Source organism: Phyllopteryx taeniolatus, chromosome 4 (assembly GCF_024500385.1).
Source record: "Phyllopteryx taeniolatus isolate TA_2022b chromosome 4, UOR_Ptae_1.2, whole genome shotgun sequence".
Lineage (NCBI taxonomy): Eukaryota > Metazoa > Chordata > Actinopteri > Syngnathiformes > Syngnathidae > Phyllopteryx > Phyllopteryx taeniolatus.
Genome location: NC_084505.1, coordinates 7153159 through 7163461, shown reverse-complemented (window position 1 = coordinate 7163461; position 10303 = coordinate 7153159). Strand labels below are relative to the sequence as shown.

The 10303-nt window shown below is 38.8% G+C and overlaps 1 protein-coding gene across 2 annotated transcripts in view; it reads right to left on the bottom strand.

Annotated features, from left to right (window-relative positions):
• Nucleotides 1-930: 930 nt before the first annotated feature.
• ugt8 (UDP glycosyltransferase 8) overlaps nt 931-10303 on the bottom strand; it is a 35046-nt gene continuing 25673 nt past the window's right edge. Inside the window, exon 6 of one of the 2 annotated variants that reach the window (XM_061772256.1) lies at nt 931-7107. In XM_061772256.1, the coding sequence (XP_061628240.1) occupies nt 6732-7107 (376 nt within the window). In that variant the 3' untranslated portion in view covers nt 931-6731. Of the gene's footprint in view, nt 7122-10303 lie in introns of both variants that reach the window. The other variant, XM_061772257.1, reaches the window with a different exon arrangement.

Below are 10303 nucleotides of genomic sequence, written 5' to 3'. Positions count from 1 at the left end.
GCCTCCACGGAAGCCGCATGTCAGTTATTCGTCTTTTGGGGAAAACTCAGCAAAACGGACAACTACTGAGGGTCTCAAAAATGCCACTGTTTCCCTCCACAAAAGGCAGATGTGAAAGCAGGCAAAGTGTTTGTCTTGCTGACACAGCAGATGATTGAACTACTGCAACAACAGGACATTTTCACAGCACTACTTCAACAACAGCAGGACACCTGAAAAAGCTTTGTCACAATAAGCATGGACACAACAACAACAACAAAACAGACATCCATCCATTTTCCGTTCCGCTTCTCCTCACTAGGGTTGCGAGCGTGCTGGAGCCCATCCCTGCTATCTTGGGGCGAGAGGCGGGGTACACCCTGACCTGGTCACCAGCCAATCGCAAGGCACATATAAACAAACAAACAACCATTCGCACTCACATTCCCACCTACGGGCAATTTAGTTGTCAATTAACCTACCAGGCATGTTTTTGGGATGTGGGAGGAAACCGGAGTACCAGGAGAAAACCCACGCAGGCACGGGGAGAACATGCAAACTCCACACAGGCGAGGCCGGATTTGAACCCAGGTCCTCAGAACTGTGAGGGAGATGTGCTAACCAGTCATACACCGTGGCGCCTGTTAGAAAGTTAATAATTTTTTTTAACTTTCTTTTTTTTTTTTTACTACACCATACTTGTGATTTTTTTTTTTATCTCACACTTGACAAATACCCTGAATAAAAAAAAAAAACCTAAAACAAATACTGAAACTAATAAAAACTAAACTAAAACAAAGCATTTTTGAAAATTAAAAACTAATAAAAACTAACAAACCAGTTTAAAAAACGTATTAAAAACTGACTGTATTTGAAAAAGGAAATGGAAAACGAAATAAAAACTAACTATAATGGAAAAGTCACATTTGTCACTTGAGTTGGGCCCCAGGATTTTGATATAGGCAGATCTTTAATGGGAGTTCAACAATGTGGCAAGTACAAAAGGTCAGAAATACATCAGCGGGCCCATTTTCCCTCATGTTCAATTTGAGTCTCACATAGCTAGTGTTCCGAGAGCTTTGCATCAGATCGCCACAGATATAGAGCTTTTGTACAACAGGTCATTCAGCTGTTGGTAGAAACACAAAACCTCAGTGGAAAGGGAGCAGCCATTTTTAGTTATGGAATAACACTGCCCTCTACTGGATTGAAAGTAAACTACTGGATGGTTTAAAACAGTTTCATACAAATGCACCCAAATGTATTTCACAGAAGCGTATTGCATTCACTTGGGGGGGAAAAAAAATAAAATAAAAAAATAAAAAATAAAAAATAAAAATAAAAAATAAAAACCTCCTGTTCTTCTGAGTCATTTTTCTGAGGGCTTTGTTTTTTTAAATATTTGTATGACTATTATTTTCTAATTTTTTCTGAGTTATTGGGACATGTCGAACTCACGCGAGAACCTGCGAACTGCAAGTGACTCTTTGCGGACTCCGTAGTAAGCAACATGACCGGGTTATTTAGTTTGATCAAGTTTTATTTTGATATGGGATTAAGACACTGGGAGATTAGACACTGGGGGGGATTAGACAGAAAAACTGAGAAAAATAATTAGTCAGAAAAAAAGAAATAAAATATTCAAAAACAAAGCCCTCAAAAATATTACTCAGAAAAACAGGACTTTTTTTTATCTAAGTGAATGCAATACGCTTCCGTAGTATTCAACTATGCATGTTTTTTTGTTTGTTTGTTTTTTAATGTGGGAGGGAATCAAAATGCCTGTGAGAAAACTCACATCGGCCCTGTGGGACACAAACACGAACTCAAAGATTTGAACCTGGATCCGCTGATTGGGAAGCAAACGTGCTAACCACTATTCCTCCGAAACAGCATACATAGACGCTAATGTAGTAGTTCACAAAACGTGTGGTACTTTTACATAAAGTACAAGACAAAAAATGTAAAGAATAGCAGATGGCCTTTATTGATGAGATATTTCCTGAGCACATGCACCTACTTGTTGTCATGGGTCGCAGGTGAGCTGAAGCCAATAACTGAATTTTGCCAAGAGGCAGGTGGGGCACACCCTGGACTGGTCGCCACCCAATTGTAGGGCACATATACACAACTATTTATCCTCGCATTCACACTTATGTAGAATTTAGAGTGTTCAATTATCTTTTTGGACTGTGGGAGGAAGCCAGAGTACCTGGCTACTGCAAACTCCACACAGGAAGCCCTGAGCCAAGATTTGAACCCAGGGACCTCTCGACGATAAGCGAGATATCCTATCCATTACTCCGCTGTGTTAAACCTTTGATCTCAACTGCATCCTGGATACAGAATGGAGTGAGAGGAGGTTAAGAGACACTCATGTCATCCTCCTGAACACAGGAGGTTATCAAAGCTGCCACTGGGCTGTTTTGCATCCTCATCTTAGGCCCTCCCCGCCTGTCTAGTGTCTCAGCAAACACAATCTGTGCCAGTTTGCGCCAGCAGTGGCCACAAAGGAAAACAGCTTGAAAAGTGTAAATTAAACATAGCTGCAGACGCTTGCTAGTGTGAGCGAAAGAGGTCAGCAAGCCCCCACAGGCCATGTGAATAATTAACGGGCCCAGTGAGCGAAGCCGGGTACTAGGCTAGGGTGTTTTGTTACCCCAGCTTCTCTCAGTATGGGTATTCAGCGTTAGATAACCCTGTCTATCCTCATGGCTTGTGTGCCGCTGACTACTTGAGATGATTAAACCATCTGATACCTACCGAAGCCTCTTGCAGCATTGTAACAATTCAAAAGGTCTGTACATCCCCTATCAAACTGAGACCCAAAACAGTTTCAGCTTGGAAATGTGTATTTAGCTTTTTATCTCGCTTGTTTCCATTAAGTGAAGTGATCGACCATGATTTCTGCAAAGAGTTTTATTCAATATTAGTATTTTGTTTACAATGTTGTATTTACAACACATGGGAAACAAATTTGAAATTGCAGTCAAACAGTTTAGGATCCAAAATATAATATGAAATGTTGGGAAGAGATACAAAAGGCTACAGAGAAAACACTGTGGAATTCTCATTCATTAAAAACAAAAATGTAACAAATGTTAGCCTACAGAAATGAGAATTTAAAAAGGAGCTAGGTGGTCCATTACAACTTTAATACTGAAATAAAAGGCAAAAATAACAATGCACCATCATAAATTTGCTGATATGTCCCGCCAGACCCCGTTCCTAGCTCGTGCAGCACCTGATGGCCCACAAAACTGACAGCTGAATGTATTACTGATGAAAATTATATTTCAAGTATCTTTATAGCAGGCATAGGTTGGTGTCATTGCAGCTCACAGGAGAAAGGAAGACAAGAAAACTTTAACATACAAAGGTTGAAAGGTTCATTAATGTATTGCAGTCTCTTAAGAGAATGCAATTTTGCTTCAAAAAATGCATTGCTAGAAAAGGGCATTTTTATGGTTTCATGGAAAACCAATGTTTTTAAACTGTTATGAAACTAGGTCCTCACATTTAAAATCCTGGAACCACATGAAAATGTAGTGCCTATTTGTGAAAATAAAACAGTTACACATATACTATATTCTCTTTTGGATCATTTCCCAATAATTCTCTTTGGATCTTGCGGACGTGGTGTGTGTGCAACATTTTAAAAATAAACCCCTGGAGGCGCTGCGAAAACAATTCATGAAATTGAAAACTAGTTGGATAACATTTATTTCAGTTTAACATGTCAACAAGTTACTGCTTGTGAAATGTTCAATGAGTCACTGTGAAGATACTCCCACTATGTTCCCTGTGTGTTGTTAAGGTGTAGTATGTCATGTTGACACTGCCATTTACTGTAGTGGTTGAGGCCAGTCCAAGGTATGGGAATTAGACTTGTTTCCAATGATCCAAAAAACAAAAAAAAGTACCATAATTTATATTTAGACAAACAAATTGCCAGCTCACAGCAGGCACAGTATAGGAAATATATGTAGTTAAAACATCAAATACCATAATTTCTCTTATATAACGCATTTTCCCCAGCAAAAAAATTGTCAGCCAATAGTACGCATTATACATAGGTATAGGGGAAAATGAAAAAGCTTTCACATTATATAAATGTATGCCACCATATAGAGGTTATGAAAAAGCTGTACATTTTCATTCCAATGTCACCCTCACCTAGCGGTTATGAGAAAGGTGTACACTTTCATTCTAATATGCCACCACCTAGAGGTTAGGGAAAAAGGTGTAGCCTACACTTTCATTCCAATATGGCAGGGGTATGTATGACTGCATATATAGTATGTACAGTTGTGCTCATAAGTTTACATACCCTGGCAGAATTTGTGAAATATTAGTTGTTTTGTTAATATGACTGAAAAACAACCATCACTCATTTCTTTATGGCTATGTTTTGTTTAATGATAATGCTTTTCTGAATGCTTGACAGTTTAATTTGAATCTCAAAATAAAATTAAATGTCTTTCGCCTAGCCCTTTATGTTTGCTTGAAATAATTGTATCCATCTTACAAATTCTGCCTGGGTAATCAAACATATGAGCACAACTGTGTGTTTTCTCATTTACTAAATTAAAGTAAGGCTGTGAATTTCAAAATAAGAGGAAGTAAATAAAAAAAGTATTACATGTTCAAATAAAGTGCTTAACTTCAGAATAATTCTTTAAAAATACTTCATGTTTTGATCATATGGGTAGAAGCAAAATCATGCATTGTAAAAATGCATTATCCATGGGTAGAAGGGTTTTCCAGAATTTTGAGGTCAACTTTGGGGGTGCGCATTTCCACGAGAAATTATGGTACTTTTAATGGGAGATTTTCTCTCGATGCTCTGAACTCTCATATCGGTGCCTGTGTCACATGGGGCAAAATAATGCTGTCCGGAAGGCTTGTGCCATAGAGAGAGGTCTGTGTGGAGGTACAGTAGCTTCCCAAAGCCTGACGTCATGTTTTTCTTCAGACATCGCCTCAGCTCGTAGCAGCCCAGCATTGCCTTTTGCCTCAATTCCACACACAATTAATGAACAATCAATTCAAATTACAGAATTCTAAATGATCAACTCATTATAATGCCCAGCCCTAGTCCATGTGGCAAGCTTATGTCTCGTCATACTGTATATCTGTTTTGCATCTGCATATAGAACTGACAACAGTCTATTTACTTTGCCTGATAAATTTCACAACACCATGGAGTAGTTTGAGACAACAGCTACTGTACTAAAATTATTGTGAAACTCCTTTACAGTTCTTATGATGAATGGCAAAAAGGCAGAAGGGGTTTTCGTAACACACAGGTTTTACAAGGCTACACATTAATTTGCTTTGTTTGTTCCAAACCTTGTGCCTACACTGGTGCAATTACCCATCACACCTCACATCAAGTCCACAAGCACATTACATACTTAAGTGGGTATCATTAATATTGATTATGCAGGTTACAGGAAGGATACGACTAATTCGTCCATTGGACCCTTCAAGGGCACTATAGAAATTGTATTATCTACTATTCATTACATTAGCTTATAACAATACATCAAGTCTGAACATAACATGGCTTGAACATAAAAGTTGCTTAAATCAACCCATTTCACTGTGATGTCAGACCACTTCACTTCATCACTTCCAGGGTGTTGATTTACTTCTGTATTCACCAACCGAATAAGACTAATAAGGAAAGAGCAAGATTAATATCTTACTTTCAGCTTTAATAATAATAATAATTAATTAATATTAATATTCAATCCGAGTGTTAGCAATCTTGTTCATAGTAAATCAAATTAGTTTCTCAGATACTGGCGCAAGGACACTCTCTCTCCCAAAATGAGAAATCTGACCAGTGATTCAACCTGTTCTAAAATAGATAGATCTGATAGATATATACATTAGATAGATATACATTTAGCACTCCACTGACTGAGGAAAGCAGACAGGGGCAGGTGGCTAACCAAGCTAATAATAAAACATTATTTTTACTTTTATTATTCATTCACCATTATAGTTTTTTTTGCAATGTATTCTTTTGGCGAATACAGGAAGCCAAAGTAAACGTACACCCTAAAAGTAGTCAAGCAGAAATGGACTTGCATAATGTGACAATGGTCCATTGAACCTGACATACAGGGGAATGATCAGACAGACTTAAATTTAAACCAGAGACAGAATGCAGAGGTGGGGAGCAAATGAAAAAGTAATCATGTCCATTGTGGGTATTGGAGCAACTGTATATCCACCATCATTCTATCACAACACGAAATAAATCCATTAAATAAATTAAAAGAAGATAAAACATCCATCATTAAAACTCGTTTTTACAGTAATAAATAGATGTGCCCTCAAGCTGATGCACACGCTTGGTAAGCTTTGCAGTGATTAACTAAATATTCCAAATATTTTAAGAGTTTGGCTGTGGTTAGTGATGTCACTTCATCATGGCCATTCCACTCTTAAATGGTCACGAAGATGTGATGGAGAGAAGTGTGTCATCCTTGGTGTTCCAATTTGGTGATGTGCCGAAGCAGTTGCTGTTATTAGACTTTAAATTGTCGTCAGTGGACACACTTCTACACGTACACTCACAAACACACGCATCATATGCGTATCCTTCTTAAGCTTCATTCCAAGTGGCAGTTGCCTCTTGATGCAGACCTTCCCCCAAACGTTTTATAAAAACATAACCCAAACCAAGGGCTACACCCTTGAACAACTGCCTCCTTATCCCTCTGATCCATTTGAGAATATTAATTCACCTTCTTCTCGTTCTTGAAGGAGCCATTGCATTTGTGTTTACCGTTGGACATGGAGTGGCAGTGTCCATTGACCATGTTGCCCTCCTCCCTGGAAACGCTGCCTACTTGGCTCTTGTCACCAAACCTTGCTCTCAGTAACTGTCCCAAATGTCGCAAAGCAAAGCCAGAAATAAGCAAGGCTGCCCCTACGATGAAAATGACATCCAGCAAGAAGTACTGGTAGAGGGATATGTCATATACAGCTGAGCGCAGGTGGTCTGTGCCATTGTGACGGAGGGTGTAGTTGATCCAGTAGACGGCTCTGGCCACTGGGTGGTCTGGCTGGTCTTTGTGGATAGTAGAGAGAAGGGTAGCCCGCTGTCGGTACCTGCAGAGATTGAACTTTTTTTTTTTTAGGTACTACAAATTAATGTGATGCCAATGGGATCCATAAGATATCCCTGATAAACAATGCAGTAAAGCCACATATGCAACATTTTCTTGGGGGGGGGGAAAATTATTTGAAATTTAACAAATTGGCCAAATAAAAACTAGGGTTGGAGATTGAGTACCAAGAATCGATTGGAAGTGGGACTAACGTTACGATTCTCCTGGAATCATTTATATTTAAAAAGCAGTTTGTAGTTCCTAATTCAAGTTCATAGGTTAAATATTAATATAGGCTTACTAGTTAAAAATAGCCATGTGAGAAATTCAAAGAAAAAATTGATTAAAATTAAGAGAAGTTCAGATGATTTTATCCAGAAATTTCCGATTCGCTCCTTCATTTAAAGTGGGGGTGTTTAAACATTTTCTTTTAAAGAAAAAATAAGGAGTAAGGGGCCATTTTGACAGACAGCTCTTATTTATTTAACAACCAATCCATCAGTGTAGGTAAAGGTATGTGAAGCCATAATATATTAATTGTTCTTAAAAAGGATACTATATTATATAATGTACAACCCCAATTCCGATGAAGTTGGGACGCAGTGTTAACATAAATAAAAACAGAATACAATGATTTGAAAATCATGTTCAACCTATATTTAATTGAGTATACTACAAAGACAAGATATTTAATGTTCAAACTGATAAACGTTATTGTTTTTAGCAAATAATCATTAACTTAGAATTTTACGGCTGCAACACGTTCCAAAAAAGCTGGGACAGGTGGCAAAAAAAAAAAAAAAAAAAAAACTGAGAAAGTTGAAGACTGCTCATCAAACACCTGTTTGGAACATCCCACAGGTGAAGAGGCTAATTGGGAACAGGTGGGTGCCATGATTGGGTATAAAAGGAGCTTCCCTGAATTGCTCGGTCATTCACAAGCAAAGATGGGGCGAGGTTCACCTCTCTGTGAACAAGTGCGTGAGAAAATATTCGAACAGTTTAATGTACAATTGCAAGGAATTTAGGGATTTCATCATCTACAGTCCATAATGTCATCAAAAGGTTCAGAGAATCTGAAGAAATCACTGCATGTAAGCGGCAAGGCCGAAAACCCACATTGAATGCCCGTGACCTTCGATCCCTCAGGTGGCACTGCATCAAAAACCAACATCAATGTGCAAAGGATATCACCACATGGGCTCAGGAACACTTCAGAAAACCAATGTCAGTAAATACAGTTCAGCGCTACATCCGTAAGTGCAACTTGAAACTCTACTATGTAAAGCAAAAGCCATTTATCAACAACACCCAGAAACGCCGCCGGTTTCTCTGGGCCTGAGCTCATCTAAGATGGACTGATGAAAAGTGGAAAAGTGTTCTGTGGTCCGACGATTCCACATTTCAAATTGTTTTTGGAAATTGTGGACATCGTGTCCTCCGGGCCACAGAGGAAAAGAACCATCCGGACTGCTATGGACGCAAAGTTCAAAAGCCAGCATCTGTGATGATATGGGGGGCTGTGTTAGTGCCAATGGCATGGGTAACTTACACATCTGTGAAGGCACCATTAATGTTGAAAGGTACATACAGGTTTTGGAGAAACATATGCTGCCATCCAAGCAACGTCTTTTTCATGGACGCCCCTGCTTATTTCAGCAAGACATTGGTAAAACACATTCTGCACGTGTTACAACAGCGTGGCTTCGTAGTTAAACAGTGCGGGTACTAGACTGGCCTGCCTGCAGTCCAGACCTGTCTCCCATTGAAAATGTGTGGCGCATGACGACGCGTGAAATACGACAATGGAAACCCCGGACTGTTAAACAGCTGAAGGTGCACATAAAGCAAAAATGGGAAAGAATTCCACCTACAAAGCTTCAACAATTAGTGTCCTCAGTTCCCAAACGTTTATTGAATGTTGTTAAAAGAAAAGGTGATGTAACACATTGGTAAACATGACCCTGTCCCAGCTTTTTTGGAACGTGTTGCAGCCATAAAATTCCAAGTTAATGATTATTTGCTAAAAACTAAGTTTAGCAGTTTGAACATTAAATATCTTGTCTTTGTCGTGTATTCAATTAAATATTGGTTGAACATGATTTGCAAATCACTGTATTCTGTTTTTATTTATGTTAAACACAACGTCCCAACTGCATGGGAATTGGGGTTGTAAATGGGGGTGGATCTATTTTAATGGAATACAGGGCCACACCAAAATCTTGACAAATCATTAACGTTTTGCTTTATTAGTTGTTTTTTCCCCCCACTTTCAAATATACGTTATACAGTGCCGTGAAAAAAGTATGAGACCCGTTCTCAAATTGTTATATTTTTGCATAGTTTCCCCACTTTATGTTAAAGATCATCAACAAATGTAAATAGACAAATATAACATAATATATAGGAATCAGATTGAAATGCTGTGGCATGATCTTAAAAAGGCCACTTGTGCTCAAAAAACCCTTTTTTGCTGAATTCAAACAATTCTGTAAGGAAGAGTGGGGGAAAAAGATCTCCACAGATGTGAAAGACTCATTGCCAGTTATAGAAAATGCTTGATTTCAGTTGTTGCAGCTGATTGGCCCAACCAGTTATTAGGTTTAGGGGGCCATTACTTTTTCACACAGGGCCAAGTAACTTTGAGTAGGTTTTTTTTCCCTTAATAAATGAAATCATTTTAAAACTTTCTGTTCATAACTTTTATGGACAGAATTTCAAGGCGCAGCCGAGGCGTAGAAGGGGTCCGGTTTGGTGGACTGCAATAAAATCTTGTATTCCGCATCCCGTTTTTTACAATCATTGGGCTTTATCTTGTCAACTCAAATGCGAACGGATACACTCGTTACCGTGGCGATAGAGTGGAGCGACGACGGTATTATAAGGACAAAATGGGGAAAAACGTGTGTTGGTGGTCACCGGTGCTCAAGACAGGAGAGGACGTTCATTTAAGGCTTGCTTGAGGTAGGTTCACATACTTTTAATACAATACGGCTCACAAGCAGCCAATAAAATGTTTTGTAGCCTAGCAAGCTAGCGGTACCACGAACAGTTGGACGTAAACATGCCGCCGTTCTGTCGAATCATGCTTTAAAGTTTCGGTGTGGGTGAAGTAATTTAATTCAAACTAAAGTAATTTAATGACAGTAGGTTAGCACCCATTATTTCTGTCACGTTGTAATATTGGTTTGACCTGA